Source organism: Temnothorax longispinosus, chromosome 6 (genome assembly GCF_030848805.1).
Source record: "Temnothorax longispinosus isolate EJ_2023e chromosome 6, Tlon_JGU_v1, whole genome shotgun sequence".
Lineage (NCBI taxonomy): Eukaryota > Metazoa > Arthropoda > Insecta > Hymenoptera > Formicidae > Temnothorax > Temnothorax longispinosus.
Window position 1 is genome coordinate 16,720,576 of NC_092363.1, and position 20,980 is coordinate 16,741,555.

At 42.4% G+C, this 20,980-nt stretch overlaps 3 protein-coding genes across 8 annotated transcripts in view; 1 reads left to right on the forward strand and 2 right to left on the reverse strand.

The window, feature by feature from the left end:
* The window catches only part of LOC139815215 (putative E3 ubiquitin-protein ligase UBR7), a 46,227-nt gene extending 42,510 nt beyond the window's left edge, over positions 1–3,717 (forward strand). For 4 of the 5 annotated variants that reach the window (XM_071781977.1, XM_071781978.1, XM_071781979.1 and 1 more), the window contains 8 exons: positions 428–606; positions 988–1,871; positions 1,980–2,168; positions 2,248–2,394; positions 2,462–2,573; positions 2,646–2,824; positions 2,931–3,090; positions 3,205–3,717. In XM_071781977.1, coding sequence (XP_071638078.1) covers positions 1,731–1,871; positions 1,980–2,168; positions 2,248–2,394; positions 2,462–2,573; positions 2,646–2,824; positions 2,931–3,090; positions 3,205–3,356 — 1,080 coding nt within the window. In that variant the 5' untranslated portion in view covers positions 428–606; positions 988–1,730 and the 3' untranslated portion in view covers positions 3,357–3,717. The remainder of the gene's footprint in view (positions 1–427; positions 607–987; positions 1,872–1,979; positions 2,169–2,247; positions 2,395–2,461; positions 2,574–2,645; positions 2,825–2,930; positions 3,091–3,204) is intronic. The other variant, XM_071781981.1, reaches the window with a different exon arrangement.
* A 251-nt stretch (positions 3,718–3,968) lies between these two features.
* Positions 3,969–12,611, reverse strand: LOC139815220 (uncharacterized). Of its 2 annotated transcripts, none has more exons than XM_071781985.1 (4): positions 12,322–12,611; positions 9,100–9,259; positions 8,749–9,008; positions 3,969–8,307 (listed from the first exon to the last, which is right to left on the reverse strand). In XM_071781985.1, the coding sequence occupies exons 2-4, from the start codon at positions 9,256–9,258 to the stop codon at positions 8,205–8,207; spliced, it is 522 nt and encodes a 173-aa protein (XP_071638086.1). In that variant the 5' UTR covers position 9,259; positions 12,322–12,611; the 3' UTR covers positions 3,969–8,204. The 2 variants fall into 2 exon arrangements, with proteins under 2 accessions (XP_071638086.1, XP_071638087.1); XM_071781986.1 differs by lacking the exon at positions 12,322–12,611 and adding an exon at positions 12,152–12,288.
* Positions 12,612–13,790: 1,179 nt separating this feature from the next.
* Positions 13,791–20,962, reverse strand: LOC139815224 (uncharacterized). The gene is made up of 3 exons (XM_071781989.1): positions 20,823–20,962; positions 19,973–20,180; positions 13,791–19,410 (listed from the first exon to the last, which is right to left on the reverse strand). Exons 2-3 carry the CDS (start codon positions 20,148–20,150, stop codon positions 19,136–19,138), a joined length of 453 nt encoding a protein of 150 aa, XP_071638090.1. The 5' UTR covers positions 20,151–20,180; positions 20,823–20,962; the 3' UTR covers positions 13,791–19,135.
* Between the last annotated feature and the right edge of the window lie 18 nt (positions 20,963–20,980).

A 20,980-nucleotide genomic window follows, 5' to 3' on the forward strand; every position in this document is an offset into this window, starting at 1 on the left:
TCACAACGACGTATTTAAAAAAGAACTACTTGTTTCAATGTTTGTTATTGTATTTCCGAAGAATTAATAAAATTTTTCCATGTATTTCTTTCTCTTGTATAATCTCTGTTCACATATATATATATATATATATATATATATATATATATATATATATATATATATATATAATAATAATAAGAATAATTGAAAAATAATTAGAAAAATAACTTTTACATTGTTCTTGTACAAAAAAAACAAAATTGCGATTAATCTATACAATATTCTCTATATAATAATATTTTATATAATATATAAGTGATAAGAGTTGTGGTAGTAATAACGGTAATAATACACGTATATCATTACTTGCAATAATTCTCAAAATTCTTTGCGTCATATTTCTTGATCTTTTTATCAATCCAAAAATGTATCTTTTTTTTTACAGATTGATTTGGCATACATTCATCGATCGGATCACCATTTGGCCTATTAGTTCTATTCAGTCGTCTACGATATTTCAGGGGACGCCACAATACTGGGTTGCCGACGTACAGATCGAAGGAATTTCCAATCTTTTTTGTCAAGAGCTATACATTAAAATTTTTGTAATGACCGTTGAGTTGGGTAAGTTTGATTTTTGACAATCATCGAAATTTCTTGGCGGGCCCCGTTTTTAAGCCGGCGAAACAGCCGAGCGAATGCGTCGAACGATATATAAAGAAATTGCTCGTAGCCCAGCTGCGTAGCAATTTCTTTATCTTCTGGTCAGTAGTTAATTTTAAAATAGATTATATTAATTTTTTTTTAAACAAGTGTTAAACAAATAAGTACTCAAACTCAAACGCGCGCGCGCATTCCCCTCGGATGCGTTTTGGAACGCGATATTCGTAATCGATAATATTCCATCGGAGTTTGATTACGACACAGTTTTTTTTCTTATGTATAGGTATATCTCTCTCTTTTTCGATAATTTAATTCGAATTTGATTTTTATTTCTTTCTTCAGATTACAATCTCCTGGATGAACGCAAATTTTGAATCGGATTTGCTCCCGAGGTATACATTCCCTGGACAATTCTGAGTCGGGAGACGCCCGTTCCGACCAATCTCGACTATAATCTCGATAAAGGAGCGACAAATTTCGCACAAGTACGGAATCAAAAAGGATTTGGAATCTAAATCCCGTTCGAATAAAATGTCTAAACTCCATCTGTCCCCTGAGAAAGCATGCATTGTCATATCTTTCATTTGGACGCGAATGCGCGCACGCGCGCGCGCAGGCAGTCCGTTGTTGCGTTGGAGGGAAACGCCGCGCACTTTTTGTCCATGAGTGTACGCGCGTTTTGACGGGACGTTTGGTGACCCTGGGGGTTTTGAATCGCGATTGCGTCTCTCTCCGGCATGCCGCGACGTGACGAGGATCGCCGTTGACGTCCCGATGCGACGCGGTTGAGGGGAAGAGCCCGGGAAGCACGCGCGGTTTCTTCGTCGGAAAAGGACGAAAGTTCGGCAAGGTCGATAAGATGCGTCGCGCCGAACGCGTCGCCGTCAGCCCGTGAGTCGTACGACGCTCGCAGTTCGCAGTTTCGATCTTAACCTTCCGCGCCCTCGGCGGCCCGTGGAAGCCGTTCACAGCCCCGATTTCGAATTCCCTTGTCCCGCGATCTACTCGCGGGGTGGACCTTCGTCGTCGCCATCGTCGTCGCCATCGTCGTCTTCCTTCCACGTTTCGCAACGGAGATCGCAGCCATGTCCGACAAGCTGGCCGAGTCCGTGGAGGACGATAGCTCCGTCACGATGCTCGACGTTCTCCAGGTGGAAAACCAGCTCGAGGAGGACGCGTACGCCGTTCTGGGCGCGTCCGACGACCAGAATTGTACTTACAGCAAGGTACGCCGCTTTTGACCTCGCTCGCGACAGGGTCGCGATTCACCCCGTTCCGTTCTCCATCCGTTGACTTGGCTGACGCTTTTGTTCTTCTTGAACGACTGTTCGCAGGGATACATAAGACAGGCGTTGTACGCGTGCAAGACGTGCTGCTCAAACAAGGTCCAAGCTGCCGTGTGCTTGGCGTGCAGCTTTCACTGTCACGAGGGTCACGAACTTGTGGAGCTGTATACGAAGCGGCACTTCAGGTGCGACTGTGGAAATACCAAGTTTGATGGCAAGCAGTGCAATCTAGAGAAGGTAATGGGTTTTCTATGAGATGTATGTTTTATATAAAGTTATACTTGCCTCGATTAACCTTGCTCGTTGTGCTTTTTAGCTCAAGTCCGCTACCAATACCGAAAATAAATACAATCAGAACTTTGATGGGGTTTATTGTACCTGTGCGAGACCTTATCCCGATCCGGAAGGCGATGAAGATGATATGCTGCAGTGTGTAATATGCGAGGATTGGTATCACTTGAAGGTAAATAATGCAGGGTGATCCTTCTGTGACGTTGAACATTTTTATGTCTAATGCAATTTTTCTTCAGCATCTAGATTGCGGCAACAACGCGCCAGCAGATAACGCGTACGATGAAATGATCTGCACAGGCTGTATGAGAGAGCACAACTTTCTGTGGAAATATGCGACGAAATATGCAGGTTATTAAAACTTTTATCACACCCGAAAGTTGCTTTAATTGTAAACTTATTGGTATGTTATTTTGCTGCTAGCAGTCCCAAAGAAAGCCGATGCAAAAGCGGATGTAGCTGAGAAAAACGAGGAGGTAGATGTCAGTGAGTTGCCAAAAGGATGTCAAATGCCAAAACATAGCTGTGCCGATGCTAAGGGAAGCTGTTTTTGGATAGAGGGTTGGAGAACCGCGTTGTGTACTTGCGACGAGTGCAAATCGGTGAGATATCGACTTTTCAGATACTTTTATTATTATATTAAAAGCTCAGATAGATTTCTTTGTATGTGACAGTCTTTTATCGTATTTTTTTTTACTATTATTACAGTTGTATAGTGCAAAAGACGTTGCGTTTCTACTCGACCCAAAAGACAGCGTACAAGCGTATGAGGAAGCGGGCAAAATGAACAAACAGGAATCTCAATATGAGAAAGGCATGAAGGCTCTTGCCAGCATGGGGCACGTACAAAAGTTAACAGCGATTGAAGGTAAAATTACAGAGATTGTGTAGTTATTCTAATGAAATGTTTTCGAAAACGTTAAATCTTTCAAAAAATAAATCTCTCTTTCGATTAACGTTAAACTGTTTATATCGTTCACAGAATACAACAATATGAAGGAACGGCTCATGCAATATTTACAGAAGTTTGCTGAAAACAAGAAGGTCGTACGTGAAGAAGATATTAAAGAATTCTTTTCAGAAATGGAATCCAAGAAACGTCCTAAAGTGACAGTGCCAACATATTGTCGTTGAAAACCTGTACTTTACCCCCATAGCTAATAATGATCCAAATAAAAATAAGCGTTTTATTATGTTTTTACCGCAAGTTATCGTATATCATGATTTTTAACGTTTGTATGTTTAGTGTTTAGAAAATTGAACGGTACATGTCACTGTATCGGAGAGCCTTTTAATAACAATTTTCGTGTATAGTTACAGGAGAAGGTGAAAAGAAATGTAAAGAGAGCGTAAAATTTGCAGAGTATATACATATATATAAATATGTCAAGGAAGAGTATTAGAGAAAAGAAAGATTCGCGATTTCTTTGCATGTATATCATTTAATCCCTAATTCGATTTAATTACGAATAAATTTTTTATTGAAAAATTATAACGAGCAGAGTCAAGCTCTCGTGCTATTTACTCTCTGTCGTTCACCATTTCTCCTGCCTTCCTATTGCTTCCGCGTTTCCACGCGACTTTTGAGCGACAAATCTTGCCTTTTTTTTTATAGATATAGACCTATAGATTAATTTCATAGATTTTCATACGGACTAATTTTATAAATATATATTTAATTGTTTTTTCTAGTGTTGCTGAGATTGAAGGAGGAAATTCGAGGTATAATTAATGATCGCGGCGACATAGGTATCGTAGTAGTAATATTTATTATATATAACTGCTATTGATAATCTTCGCTTACAAAATATACGGATCAACGCAACTTTTTAAGCAAGTCAGAATGTTCCCGATAAAATATCTGTAATGTATAATATATCGTATATTTCATAGCTGTTCTATACGCAAAATGTCTTCGACATGTTCACAATGGCGGAACATATTGTTGAGGTTTCGATTGACGCAGCCGCGGTTTTACTGTTTTTAGCCGACGTTCTTCGTGATTGCCTTGACGTCCGCATTTCTTGCTTTATGATGAATCTTTGGCAGTGATAGATGGGGTTCGGTGCCCCTCACGTCGAAAACCCCGTGTGACTCGAATACATTATGACGTATGACACCGCATCACCGATATACATATAATATTATAATATATAATATAACATAATATTATATAATATATATATTATATACATATAATCGTTATCGTATATAAATAGCAATTTCGCAGTAAAACTATGCGTTACTGCAGCAGCAATACGGAATAAAATAACGAAAGATCGCGCATCCTCTTTTTATCTCGCCCCAAGACGGCCAGCCTCAACAATGATGACCGCGTCATCGCGAACGCTTCACGATATAACATTCCTCTTACATTTACGCGCTACCATATTAAAGTCTAAGTCTTATCCGGTAAAACTTTCTCGATACGATATTATACTGTTACGTCATAAGATTAAGCGATGCATTTTTATATGCAGCACGGATACGGAGATATTTTCTTCGTGCGACGCGAGACAGCGACGCGATTGCAGCGTCTCGACTAGTCTCGTAGGCGTTTTAGAGTCCACGTGTTGGAACTCGATAAAATTAAATTGACACGTGGCTGAATCCTCTTTCGAGAGCGCCAACGTAAGAAATTCCATTAAAAATTTTCTCGATTAATCATCAATTTGCGTCAATCGAACGGACGATCGTGTTTCCTGGAAATGACGGACTTGTTTTAGTTGGAACGAACATCCCGAAGATCGACCGTTATATCTTCACGGTCAAACAAATCCGGCGATATATTTATGAGATGCGTTGATTCTAGAGAAACGCTGCAATCGCGGCTGACGGATGTTTCCGCGAAAGATCGCTTCGCACGATCTGCATTAAACGTTAATTAAAAATCGGCAAATCTCGTCTCAAAAGATCAGTTGCATCACCGATCCCGGTTTGTCTTTTTTTCTGTTTTGTTCTCGCGTTACAAACGTTCGTATATGTACAAGGCTAGGCGCGTGTTTACTATTCAGTCCTAGGAATGATGATTTCAACATGTACGAAGAACACTTCCGCCGACCGATTCGCGGCCGGATCACAATCGGGCTGTGTTTCTGTGTGTGTGTGTGTGTGTGTGTTAGTTAGTTAGTTAGTTAGTTGGTTAGTTAGTTAGTTTGTTTGTTTGTTTGTTTGCTTGTTTGTTTGTTTGTTCGTTTGTTCGTTCGTTCGTTTATTCGTGTTTGTGTGAGTGTGACGAGTAACAGTATTAGCAATAGTATTAATATACATAGAACACCATTATAAAAATGCTTACGGCTAATTCTGTGCGTTGAATCTCTTAAAATTACGTCCGATCTTTTCGTGCAACTGGGAACCGTGGTGTTAACTTTTTCAGACGCGGAATTGCCCGGTGGATTTCCGAGCTCCTCTTCCAAATGTAACATTTTATTGTTGTTAACTGATGATATATCCGCGGGTTCATCTCTTCCTGTTGCACCTCGCCCGAAAAGGTCGCGTTCAAGTCCTACCGCAGCAAATGATATCCTGGCGAGGGTTTCTCCCTCGGTCGCGCGACGAACGGTGTTCGAATACACCGAATTTAAGGGTTGAACTTTAAAATATGATTAAACCGCGCTTTTCCCTCGCCCGCGACTAGAATTTCTCAAATAGAATTTATTGTTAATGTTCAATGGCGATCTCTATAGTCGTCAGAAATTAAGGCAAACATTCAATAGGAATCTTACGGCGAATGCGAACCTTTTTTTTTTTAAATCGATAAACAGTGGACAGTTTTTTTTAATCTCTTAATCGCCGTCTCCCTCCTTCGCGCGTATTCGCTAGAATGATATGATAAAAATATATCTCTACTCGTAGCCGACTCGGTAGATATGTTTCCTCTTCGAGAGAAGCTGCATTTCGCTCGCTCGAAATTAATACCCTTACACAAGAAGCTCGAGACTTAGACAATATCGTTACTTTCAACCGAAGTTTCAACCGAAGTTTCAACCGATTTTGTAAATTCTATAACAGACACGTATCGAGTGTATTTTGTTGTGGGTGTCAATTTGTCAATTCCCAATTAAACAGTGCAATCTGACGAGATTGCGTTTGCAATGGTCAAACGCATGAATATGTTAGAATCTGCCTGTTTTACGATAATAATCTTACGGAATATTTTTAAGAATAAACCTAAACGATACCCTCTTTTAGCGTACAAAGTGAATAAATGCGGATCGGAATCACTTATCCATTAGTCTCCTATGTATTTTGATTTATATTTCTACGTTAGGCGTTATTTCCGCGTACTTTCTCATTCTCGGCCACGAAATAAGAACTTCCGCCCCCTAAAGAATCGAAACCCCCGAGCCGGAGACGCTCTATCAAAGATGGGATCGATAAACTCGCCGCGGCCAGGATAAATATCAGATTTCTCGTTTCCCTAACGAGAGAGAAAGAGGGAGAGAGAGACCGTTGTTGATTCGATATCCGATATCCATCCTGAACGTCCGCGTCTATATATAATGGTTCGCGCAAAAGGTAGAGATCAGCATACTCGGGCATTCTCGCGGCCTCGCGTCGACCTCGTTTTCGACGGAGAATTTATAAATCAAGGTCCCGTATCCCGGACGAGCAATTAGAAGCTCAGAAGTTTCGAAGGTGAGAGAAAGCTAATTGCGCCTGGCGCACAAATTTTTGCCGAGGACTTTGAAACTCAATGCATACACACACACACGCATACGAACGTGCACACCCGGCTCTGCTGATTCCCACTTTTTGCACGCCACTTTGTATAAGCGTATTATATCGATCTCGGTATGTTTCATTGCTCGTGAGGTTCGTCGTTATACTCATCCAATCCCGATTTATTGTGTCGTTTTACCCTTTCCTCCCGCAAATGATCTTGACATTATACGTGGCCCGTCGACACGGGGCTATACATATCGCGCATACCTCCGTAAGACGGCATTTTTAAATATTTCACGAACAAGTATTCGCGAGACTTGCGAGAAGATCCTCTTTACGCGCGCGATCTCGTCTTTTCCTCTTTATCGCCCTATAACAAATCGCGAAAATTTTCAAATCCTATCGTAAGTGTATCTTATACAACGCTATATATATATTTATTTATTTATGTATGTATCTATACTTAAATCGAGATGAAGATTCGCGACGAAGTTACTCGGTATCGTACTTCATTCATTCGTGAATTGAACACAATTTAGTCTTTGAGAAAATAACTCACCCGTCATTACAGATTGACTAAACATTTTTTTAGAGATATTAAAGATTAAAGTATATATTTTTCTGCAGCGTGAAAATATCATTGTTAAAATTTCAGTAATCAAACCGCAAAGCGTTTGCAATTTAAAGTATCCTTGACAGTCACATTTCGGAGAACAGAAAAAGAGCGTGTTCCGCAGGAGATTTAATTTTTACGCTCGAGAGAATGCAAAATACGTGCAAGCGATATGTAAAATACAAAGCATATGTTTCTCAAAGACGCTTATGAGATTTCGAATTCGTATACACACGCATCTGTAAAAACCGTTTCGCACACGTGATTCGGCTCGACGGCGGGTTTAATCAACGAAGCCTTTCTGAATCGTCGTCGGAATATTTTTGGTGAAACGATGAAATCTACGTGTCGTGCATCGGCTAGTCTCCTCGCTCGCGGCGACGAGTTTTACGTTTCTTTAAGCCTACCCTCTCCCCGAAAAGACCCTTGTCCCACTCGCGGGACCCTCGGCTGCGCGGTGCACGCGTTAGAAAATTTGCGTGAGGAGGCCCTTGCGGCCCTAAACGCTAATGACGGCGGCGGGTGTGATGTGCACATCGATTTTAAACCAAACTATGCTCGCGCGTATCGTAACGATGCGTGTAGAGAATGGAGGAGCTTGGTCCTGGCGGCGACGCGGCGGACGACGGCGGCGTGGTGATGCTCGAGCACGGCGGGGACGATGACGACGCGGAAGGCGGTGCCCTCCTCGAGGCGATCGGTACCTAGGTGTTGTGGCCCTGCCGGTGCGGCTTGTTCTCCAGATTGTTGGACGCCGGCCGGCCCACGAGGTCCTCGAGCTCGTCGGGCGTCAGGACCGTGAAGTCCCTGCCGATACAACGGAGATCATGATGCTGATGAAACGCGTGAACAAGAGAACAAGATCCCCTCGCGAAACAGGACTTTGAAACGGATCTTTCAAAGATAGCCGTATATCTTTCTCGAGCAAGGAATGACTCGACTGCCAACTTTGATTTCGACATAATGTCTATACGAGGATTGTGTTACAAAGATCACAAAACGCTTTAACACATTTTTATACTCTAACGTTTTATCCCACCAATGTAGATTTAACTTTAATCTCGATTTAACTTATTTTTTTTTCTAGTTCTAAGAATTAGAAAAAGATAAAAAGTAAATTAAACTGAGATTAAAGTTAATCTGCATTGGTAGAAATAGACATAAGAGATAATTCCGAATGTTTCTTTTTCTCTTCTTTGTTTACACCTCAATTAGAAGAGGCTGACGAACACCGACGGATCGCTTTACCTGTGCTGGGCCAGCAGCATGTCTATGCTGGTGACACTGCGTTGATGGGTGCCGTCCTTCTGAGCCGCGCTCTGCTTCCTGATGCAGACGGCTCGCAGGGGCGCGAGGAACACCCCTATCACGAGGAGGCCGCTTCCGGTGGCGATCAGGGCCGCCGAATTCCGGGCTGCCTCCGCGCCCGGCGCGAGTTGAACCAGACCGACGACCAGCACCACCGCTCCCAGCAACAGCGAGCCGACGACGACGTACAGCGAATTGACCTGGAGTAATAATACCGCTATTGGTACCGCGATTTCCACACGATCAGTAGCGAGCAACGTACAAGACAATGGTACGTGTTTTTATATATACCTTTCCGCAGAAATAGTACTCCGGAGGTTCCTTATCTAGCACCGCCTCGCTCTCCGCCAGCGGGCTACCCGGCTGGCTGTTTCCTATCCGCGAGCTCTTCTCCTGGTAGTAGGTCTTGTGAAAGACCTTCACCGAAGGTACCGGTAACGCGGTGATCATTCTGAAACGAGATCACGAGGGGAAGCGTCAGAAGCTGGGAAGAAACGTGCTCGGCCACGCAACGATCGAATTAAGTTTATCCGTGTTGTCGTACACTGTTTAATTCGTAGCTTCAAATTATACTCAATCGAGTCATTTTTAACCATTCCTACAGGTCGCCACTGCTCCTGTTCACTGCTTCTACCTACAATATGTCGTTAATTTAACTAAATCAATGGAGTTAAAATAAGACTGTTTTATGTTAAAATAATAAATTACGACATATATATGGTAGTTATAAATAACATTTTGTTATTTAACTCAAGCTATTGGTTTAAATTTCATTCTTTAATATTTTACAGCGTAAATTCGTAGTGTCAAATTAAATTATACTCATTTGAGTTATTTTTAATAATTCCTATAGATTGCCACTGTTCCTACTCAATATTAATTTAACTAAAACGATGTTAATTAAACTAAATTTAACCAACGAAATTAAAATTATACTGTTTTGTGTTGAAAATAAGTTTTGACAGACACACATGACAGTTATATAAATAATATTTTGTTATTTAACTCAAGGCACTGGTTTAAATTTCATTCTTTAATATTTAATATGACAATGTAATGATGTGTTTGCGCACGATCGTGGTAAAGTTTATTAAATTTTAAGGGACGCGACTCTAGCTCTCACCCGTATCGAAAGATTGATGTTCGAAATATTACGTGGTCGTTCCCACCGCGAGGGACTGCTTTGGTAGTCGAATGTACGACGGTGATGGCGATTACTGGCAAACGTTGGTGGTGTCGGTGGCCTAGATATGTTCTCGGGGGGGCGATGACCTTTGTACCTCGATTATCGAACAACCGAAGGCAGCACGGGGTGTGCAGGTGCATACACCGCTGAAAAAACACGGCAAATTCCTTCTCCCTCTTTCCCTTGTAATCCGAGAGATTCAACCACCCCCCTATTGACGCGCTAACGATAAGTACGATCTCGCGTGACCGCCGTTCACGAGGAAACGCGAGAAAATAAACAGAAAAACATGTTTCCTACGTCCCCCCGACCCTTCGTCTGATTTACGGCGGCTGAAGTGCGATTTTTTGTACGTGATTTAACGCGATTGAAATCGGGGGACACCCTCGAGGTCACGAGGTGTCGAGGACCGAACGGGAGATCCTCGATTTCAGAATTAAGGAATTACGCGAAATTACGCGGCGCGGGGTATACGCGCATAAAACAGTCGGATATACGGCCGTTATCGCTTTAGAAGGGTGTAAAGTGGAACGCTGGCCTGATTCCCCGATGTCATGGTTGCAGCTCCACGTGCATCGTATATAATAGCGTAGGCCGAGTTATAGGCGCGCGCGAATGTGCAACTAGTATCGCCGCTATCTCGCTACCCTGGATTTCTGCCAGAATCTTCAGGGACTACAGAGAGAGCGGGGGTGGGGGGGTGGGGGGGTGGGGGACGGAGGGGGCGGGGGGAGAAAAGGATATCCGGCGTCTTTGTAAATCCGCGCGATTCCGCATATCGCTCGATTTCACGCATGAGTCGTGTGCGTGCTTTGTTCCTTCTTTTTTTTTCTTTTAAATGGACGCACGCGATTCGGATCGGCTCGCGAGGCAGGGCTCGACGCCACGTCGAGGTGGTTCACCCTGATGGAAGGTACCAACTCGCGGGCTGTTCTACGTTGAGCAACGGCCGAGGCGCGGGTTGGATTTTATTTCAAATAAAAATTTGAGAGGAAGAACGATCGTTTTTCCGTCCCCGGCGACGATGATTCTCGCGATCGCGATAACGATTTCGCGGGTAACATCCTAATCGAGAGACCGAAGCGAGCTACCCCGAAAAAAAAACGGACGGGGGGGAGAGGGGGATTAATTTACGGCAACGACCTATACTTGTCGTGCATTGACTCGCCGCCCGCTCGCCTTGGGCCGCGCTCAGCTCGAGCCGTTGATATTCCGTTTGGCTGCGCTCCAGAAAAATATAGCTATAACAGTTTCCGATAATCGAGGTTACTGCACGCCATATGGACGCCGCGCCGCGCCGTACCGCGATTTCAATAGCCTCGGCAGGAACGCTTTTTAAGGGAATATACGAAAACGCAGCCCGGCCGCCGCAGCGGCGGGCGTCAATATTTGTCGACTGTCGCGGTCGTGACAGGTGACAAATATGTATTGCACTCGGGCGCATCCCCCGTGTGCATGCGTCTCATTGATGTATTACCCGAGAGTTAGCTGTACGCGACAGCTACGGCACACGAGATGCACTAAATCTCGCGCAGAAGGGGATTCTCGATGACTTTCCCCATTTTTGTTTTCATCGGTATTTTTGTTCCTTCCATATCTCTCGTTTTCTGCCTTAAAAGCAACGTATAAGCGCGTCGTGGATATACGTTCCACTAAAATCTCGGAAAATCGATAAATGGGTCACCATTGCACACTTAACATCCAAGGGGAAATTTCACGCTTCGCCGATAAGCGTTCCAGCCGCCGAACCAGGTGTTCTATATCGAGACCTCCGTCTAAGCTTAAAGGAGGCATTCTCCCTAAATTTTACGAAATAAAATCCCACACGCTGACCCTGATTTTATAAATAGTAAAAGTAGATTAATTCTACGTCGCATACGATTTGAAGGATAAACGTTAAACGTTAAACGTTAAAAGAGAACGGGAAGGCAGACGTGTCAGATCTATATGATAACTCCGATTGCCCCATATTTGTTCATCCTGAAGAAATGATGGACGAAGTCTCTCGCGAGCCGCATGCACGCGAATGTCTTCTCGAGCGTGAACTTTTCCTCGCATTAACTGTTTTCTCTCGCAGCTCAAATTTAATACGAAATCAAAGGAAGAGTCGCGCAATGCGTCATTAGCGATAGACTCGTAAATCTGTTGCGTATTTACCTTTTGATGTACGACCGCGTTGCAGGGGGCTTGAGAGAGTCAACGAATAAGCGACGTTCTATCGAATGAGCGACACGTTAAACGCGAGAAAGACCCGAGGACACATTTTGCAAATATTTAAGGGGGGGATGAAACCCCCCCGCTTCTCCGCACTCCCGTGTTTCACTTACTTCGTCCAGCTGAATCCAGGATCGCTTGTACGCAGGAATATGGCACCTCCTCCTCGGTTTCACGTCGCGTTTTCGTCGCGAGATATCTTGGGCGAGGGATCGAAAGATAAGGAGCGAAGCTGAAGAACGAAGAGAGGAAGAGAGAGAGATAGAGAAAGAGAGGGAGACCGGGGGGAGAAAGAGAAAAAAGTAACGGGAGCACCGTAGAAGCGTCCAGCGTGTGAGGCGTTTTAGCGAAAAGCCGTTTCCGACGGGGTGGTGGTCCCGCGACTACTGAACCTCTTGGAGATTCTGGCGTACCCTGGTCGATAAAACCACCCCTCAGCCAGCCGCCCACCGGGCTAAAAGTATCGTCGCCCACCGACGACCATCTGGTGCGCGTTGCGCGGGCGCACGTGCATATACGTCGGTCCGTTTTGCGACGACGTGACCGACGTTTCCAAAACAAACCTTCCTATCCCCGAGCTCCAGCAGCCCCCCTGCTCCCTGTAACCCGCGGGAGAAATCCCCGATTCGTGAATCCGCGACTTGTGGATCCTTCCACGTTGCAATCGAAAACGTCTTTCGTCCCAAATAACCGGGATCTTTTACTGTTAAATACATTAGTCGTATTATACTCAATATTCAATCACTTTAACCATTCCTATATAGGTCGTCACTGCTCCTACTCAAATTACGTCGTAAATTTGATCAAAACAATTCAATTAAACCAATAGAGTTAAAATAATATATTGTTTTGCGTTAAAACAATCGATATATATGGTATAATTAAAAATAACAAAATGTTATCTAACTCAAGGTATTGATTCAAATTTCATCCCTCAATATTTAACAGTGTAAATTCGTTGTGTCAAATTATACTCAATTTCAGTCAATTTTAACCATTCCTATAGCTCGTCGCTGCTCCTCTAATTAAAACAATGTTAACCCTCCGTCTGTATACGTGGGCCTACGGCGTGGGTCTGAGCCAAAATGGTATCTGTTGTAACTGTAAAACTTGCAAGCCCGCCAGAAAATGTTAAATAAACGATGTTTATCAAAATGACTATAAAATCGTCAACTATATAATGTAGACAGACGTTTTGTAAATTTTTTATAGATTTTTTAAATATTTTAAAATAAGGAAAAATAGCGTTAAATGTGACAAATCCACGTATATACACTCCCAAGGGTGCAAAAAAAAAACGTATACAGACGGAGGGTTAATTTCACTAAACCAAGGGAGTTAAAATAAAAAATTTCGACACACATGGTAATTAAAAATAACAAAATGTTATCCATAACTTACAATCAATTGACTTAAATTTCCCTTAATATTTAACAGTGGATCATGTTTCAAGCGATGGATCGTGGATCGCAGGGGGCAAGGATCGCGATATCGTGTCGACATCGCGTTTTATACCTGTGTTAAACAGCGCAAAGATTAGCGTAGAGATATACGCGACGCCGGTGATTCACAACGAGACCGCTTGCTGTTAGTGAAAACGTTTTATTAAACTCTGAAAGTTAAAATAGCGATAGAGTTGACTTCTGCTTACAGTTTTCTGTTTAATTGTAGAATCACATACATGGTTAATATCGCCCGTTTCTCGCCGCGCGGCGTGAACGACGGCCTGGCCGGATCTCGTTTGTTCGAAGCGATCGCTTCACGGCCGGATCGACGGGCGAGAAAACAAGATCGCGATCGCCGTCGATCGCGCCGAGATCACTCTCGCCGTTAACGAGAGATTCGGGCAGAGTGTGGTGACGAAACTTTCATAATCGCCGTTCGGCCGCGCGAACGAAACGTTCATAGAGTTGCAGATATGGCTCTGCGCGTGTGTAACAGTATATAATTATAATTATAATTATAATTATATTATTTTATATATATAGGTATATATATATATAGGAAGATAGAGTGTATACATATAATATTGTATAATAAGTTTATACAAAATCTGAAAGATCGTCTTCTGAAAAAAGCACTTTTTTTGCACCTCCGCCTTTGCGCGCACTCGCCTCTCTCATTCGTAATAATTGGTCGTCGATATAATGCGCGAATATATGCATACCACAAGTGTAGAAGAGACAGAGGGTTGTTGCTATCGTAGATTTACAAGAAGCCGCATACCTCTCCTCTAAGCTAGCGCTATTATTCTCTCGCGCGCGCGATGAGATGAGATAAATAATTAAGAGGACGACGCCAAATGTATACGTATATAAAAAATAATACAATTACGAATACATGTAAAAGAATGATGTATGATGTACACGACCCTTTGTATGTGTGTATTTATGTTTGTTCGTTTTGGAATTACTGTGTTGCAAGACTTCGAGCGACTTCGTTCCTCGACTCCCTTTGAAGAAGTCGGGGACAACTGCCGAAACGACGCTCGCCGTTTAGCAAAATTAGCAAAAAGGAAAAAAGAAAGCATATATTATATCCGCAGACGCGATGCAGGAAACAAGACGCAGGCGCGCTGGACCATCGCCGGATGATTTGTCTATCGCTTAATAGCACAATAATAATCTCGTTGTTCGTTCACTGACAACCGAACGATGAACTTTCGGGTTGGATTCGTTTTCCCTCGTGTCACGAATACGCACTTGACGTATCTCGTATATGTGTGAGCGCGCGCTTAAATTAATTAATAATCCCCGAGCAACGATAGTACCGTTTTTCTTTGTCTTCTTTTTGTCTTAGTACACATTCGCTACGATTGGCACCTATCATTCGGGCTCTTTAACGGAAAAGAGTAACGGAAACGTCAACGACCGGAACAACCAACAACGAGGACTTACTATATGTATATATATATATATATATATATATATATATATATATATGTATGCATATATGTATATATATTATATGTTTACGCGTGTGAGGAGAGAACTTTTCTAAATGAATAATATGAACCTATGTTCTACGCGCTCTAAATATACAGCTACTTTCGAGATACGGTTATCGCCAGTTTGCACGAAGCGCTATGTACACGCTAACGTTCTTAAGTATTTCGTCTAATAGGGGACATGTTACACAACACGCGCCAACGTATAGGAAAAGAAAAGAGGAACGATACTTAATAATATGCTTAATAGTGCGATGAGCAATGCGTGGAAAGCGTGTTAGGTGACAGACTTATGTCCATTTTTACTATAATGTGGATTCACTTTTTAATTTCGGTATGACTTTTTGTCTTTTTTCTAATTCCTGAAACTGGAAAGAGATAAAAAGTAAGTTAAACCGAGATTTAAAGTTAATCTGCATTGGTAAAAATAAACATTAGTGATCGCGATCCGCAAATTGTTGGCGGAGTGATCTTTCTCTTTCTATATACTCCGTTTCCTTAAATAAACCCCGACAACGTTTATACGCCACGTGTCCCGCAAAATTTTTCGAAATGCGCCAACATTTTTTCTTTCTCTCTCGTATAATGCAAGCAGACTTTTGTTACGAGGGCAATTACAGCGATCTCATGAGCGTCGAGTGTAAATTAGGCAGTGTGCTGACCGATGAAAATTTTGTGTGTATGTGTGTGTGTAATTTGTAATAAAATAACTGTACCCTATATATATGATCCAAAATATGGTACATAGTCTAATGCTTTGTTATTTTTCATTTTTCAATAGTGAATTATTACATAAATTCAATAATTAAGTATTATCGATTTGAAACAATTTTTATTTAGCTCCACGAAAAGCTCTTTCGATAATAAGAACTACTTGTGTCCGATTTGAGACGGTTCTCTTGTAACGTTTTAACGTTTCTCTTGTAACAATTAATAAAATTTTAAATTCGAGCGCTGTTAATCAATAAGTCCAGTAGCCTATTTTTAAACTGTGCGTGAACGCGCATTTTACGTCAAAGTTGCTTGAAATTCTTATCTCGCATCCCCATAATTGTCGTTTTTTCTATCTCGACGAAGTAAAAAAAATTTGATTGTTTCGAAAAGATATGAAAACTTTCTGAATCTTTAGTAAGCCACATTGTGGGTACAGTTATCTTATTATTTCACTGCAAAATAAAACGTGTGGAGGTCAGGTTGTCACGAAAGCTAAATGTTGCGTGGCTTTTACGCGACGTTATCTCGCGTAACTGATTAATGACTACCGCAAATTTTCGCAAGTTTACACTTTACAGCTCGTCTCACTATATTTACATCCGTCGCTAGACAGATGCGCTATTTTATTTTAGGACTGATTGCACCAACGACGGTTTTACTGCTCCATATAACGGTGGCTAATTAAACTCTCTATTTTCGGTTATATATTACAGATGGAATCTGGATATCTAAAGAAGGGGCCTCTAACATCCAGCTAGAGATAGTCAACTAAAATCGCAACGCGTTAGTGCAACAGACCGACCGCTAATGCTAGATTTATATATAATGCGTATATATATCGTACTCGTGTGTGCGTGCGTGTTTGCCATTTGCGTATGTATATAATGTGCATATCTATGATATTCTCGTCTACGTCTATATTACTGATGACTAAATGACTGCCAGTGAATGAGAGAACATAGGAAGTGCAATGCGATCGCGAGATCCCGCGATATCTCGCTGCGCGTGGACATCGGGATCGTCCTAATATTGTACGCCAGTTTTGTAAAACATTCTCGTAATTGTTAGTACAACAGCGTTTTTTTTTAATTTCAAACGCGATAACTTTAAGTGGACCCCAATAGACGAACGTGTATCCGCGCGCCGAGAATTATTCCCGTGTGAGAAACGTACGTTTAATAAATATAATGCATCGAACCCTGATCACGTCCCGAAATCGGCGTGACAAATAATCGCGCGTAAGAGGAGCGGGCGATCGGCACCGGCGATACCGATCCCCGCGTCTCCGGATGAATTTTTGTACCGAGTGTCGAACGAACACAAACGATCTGGATCAATTCGACGATCGAACGAGGCTTTCTCCGCGCGCAGGCACAGACTCTCGTTAAATGTCTCGCTTATAGGTATAAATATATATCGAGTGTAAAAAGACAATGTACATGTACTCTTTGTTTTTATGCAAAAGACACGCGCCTTCCTGTGTCGCGCGCTTCGTGGACGCGCGAATCTGCGAAGATCGTTAGGTAACAGCCGTGACTATTTCGTTCCCAATATTCGCTAAGACCTTTCTGGAAGAAGTAACATCGAGGTTTTTGCTAATTAGTGCGCGAGGGTGCTGGAAAAACCTTATCGCTAATTAAGTTATTAATGTATCGACATCGACGTGTTTCCTTCTCTACGATCGCGCCTCCCCCCATGTCATTTCCGTCGTCCCCCCCCCCTCGCCCCCTTTCGACTATCCTCCCTCTAAATCGAATTCTATATAAATTGTGTTATCTCTACGAGGTTCTTCGTCGGGAATATCGAAGATAAAGCGACGCGCGTACGAGATCAATCGCGTAGATTCCCACAACGTTTTCTCCCATACACCGATTTCCCGCGCGTATTTTTCCGAGTGAAATAAATACGACTTGTATATAGAGTGGTGCGTTATCGGCAATAAAACCCGGAAAGGGGTACTCTATACATGAAAAGGATACATAAAGAACACAAAATCATATCATATATGAAGCTTCTGTTTTCTGAAGAAAACAAAACTGAAAGATAAGAAAGTCAATAACGTTCGTTTGTAAGTTAACTTCTGACTCAACGCAGCTATTCAAGCTTAAATATAAATATATTTAAGAGAATAACATTTTTCTGTATTTTTTATCAATTTTAAGCGAGATTATTAAATTATTTTATTCTGTATCTTGATAGCGTTGAATAATTTGTGTCGAAAGTTGTTCGAGTTTCAAAGTGACAAGAGATATCAGTAATTATCTGCTCAACAGGAATCTTTTATAGAAGTTTTTTTTTATGTTTTTCAACTCTCTATCGTTTCTTTTTACAAAATTTTTATAAAATTGCCACTCCGTTTCGGTTTCTCGGCCAGTAACGAACCACTCTGTACCAATCGGTAGATTGAACGTCTCTTCTACGAAATTTCTCTACTAGAAGTCTTGTGATAAAAGAATGTCGTTAGATATATCGAATCGTCGGTACATCAGGTAGAAAAGTGCACTTGCCTCGGCATATACATTTGCAACGTAAATTAGTTATGTTGTTATATATTATATGTATATAGATACCAATGTACGTAACTAGGATTTCGCCGATATTTCGCCAAAACCTGATTAGCAGTTTTCCTTGTTACAAAAAGAATGTCAAAAGTCAAAATGTCATAGACTCGTCCCGATAATATAAACATCTCGCTCTATACCTCCGATAAAGAAAATGTTGTTTCTGTTTTTCTTACGAGAAGAAACATATCCCGCGGATTCCTTTCTCTCTCTCTCTCTCTCTCTCTCTCTCTCTCTCTCTTTGTTTTTTTTAGTCGCGATAGAAAACCACTCTGTACTCTCATATCTATACACATTGGCATATGTACTACAGGATATCCTAGACGTCGGCGCTTTCTCTCGGGGGCTAAATAATCGCTACCTATACGATCGTTCGTTCTTGTCATTAATAATTTATCGCTCCTATCCTCCTATCTCGACGTCAAGCCGATTATCATCTCTCTTACGTTTAACAGTTTCACCCCCATTCGCGGAGAATGCGCCGCGTTCTGGGAAATTCCGCATATACTTCAAGATGTTACGAAAGAATGGCGATGTTCTCCCTTCCGAAGAAATTCAACCCAGCCTCAACGTCCCTGCCTTCCCCCTTTGTCTCTCGCTCGAGAGTGACTCTCTTATCGGATTCGACTTTCGCGCGAACGAGATCCCTAAACCCCCTTCCCCATTTCTCCATTCCGCCCTATTCTCTTTTCGTTCGTTTGCATTTTAGGCCTCTTCGGAATGCGAGCCCTGAGAACTACGTTTCTTCTTGTGGTTGTTGTGATGATAATGCTGATGATGGTGATGGAACTCCCGATGCTGCTGCACGAGAGCATCGGTCTCCGGCTGGCTCTGATGGCCCACGAGGAGGTCCAGGGTGCCCTTAGGTACGGCGGGTGCCTGCTCGCTCACCGGCGGTGGAATCGGCGTCGCGACCGGCGACTCGGCCGGAAGCGGCATGCAGTGTAACACGTAACATCTCACGCCCGCCAGGATGAAGCCTGAAAACAATAACGACGACAATTAGAAGCGTATATATCGTTGGTCGACCCGTCGAGGTCCCACCAAGCGCAAACGAATCGAGTGCTGACGAGCACGCGCGCGTCACCGATGCGCCGATCGATCGAGCGGCGCTTATAATCCGTTATTTCAGTTATTTGACGTCCCACAATCGGTTATTAACGAGCGTCTCGATAAGCTTTCTAAAGGAGAAATCAATTCACTGGTCGAAAAATCTGCGTTTATTTAAGAACCTCCTGCTCTCCCCCTAAACAAACATATTTCGCTTAATCGAAATCGATTTAATCTCAATTTATTATTACAGGCCTGCGCGCGTAAATAAATAAACAATTTAGTAAGTTTGTTCACGAAACAAGCAATGTTTGTACGGCTCGAGAGAATCAACGCGACGTTTAATTCCCTCGCCGATACACGACGATGGAAAACGGCGTTTGTAACGCCGTTAAGCCTTTTCGTTCCGTAAGAGCGTGCCTTATGGAGCACGACGTCAAGATAGAAGCTAAAGATAAAAGAAGGTTTTTTTCCATATATAAGAAGACTCACCCATTATAATTAGGGCAGCGCCTGCTATGAGTAACGCCAACCTGTGGTTGGTGGTCGTTGCACCCGGGACGAGTTGGACGAGACCGACCACGAGCACCACCGCGCCCAACAACAGGCACACCACCACGGCGTGTAGCCCGGATATCTGCGGGCAACGATCTTCGTTTCCTTTCGACATCGACGCTTACTCTCGCCGCCGTTTCCGGCCCTTACATCATACACATATATATATATACTCTACTCTCGGAAAACTAATATCAAAACCGAGCACGTAGCGGAAAGCACTTTCCACCCCGCGCATCTCGACCTCCACACATGCAGCGACGTCCACACATATCATGGACAGTAATATATGTAAAGATTTAAATTGAGACTCTTGATTAACACGTATCGCAAGCTAATGATCATTTTTAAAACATAAGTTACAATATTAAATCTTATTGTCATTGTAAAAAAGAAAAAAACCGATATAAAACTGATTTCTGTAAGCTTCTCTTATTGTACATGTAAATTAAGAAACTCTAATTGTTAAATTCATAGTCAAATTATATTCAATTTGATTGTGAGTCATTTCTAACTATTTTCATAGGTCGCCACTGCTCCTACTCAACTTGTCGTTGACTTAACTCAAGCACTGAAGTTAAAATAATATTGTTTTGCTTTAAAATAATAAATTTCGGCATACATGATAGTTAAGAATAACAAAATGTTATCTAACTCTCAAGGTATTAGCTTAAATTTCGTTCTCCAATATTTAACAATGTAATTGTTAAACGTCAAGCACATATAGTTCCTTGAACGGTGACTTTATCTATGTCGAACGGCGTATATTGTTACAATTAACTGTTACCTTGCCACATAAATAGAGCTCGGGCAAGGGGTCCAGATTGTGCGGACTAGGGGTGGGCGGCGAGCCCGTAAGGGGTGGCAACCACTGCCCTCCCAAATAGAGCTGACTCGGCCGCTTCAGCCTTTTTTCTTGCCTCCTACGCTCGTGGCGGACGGCCA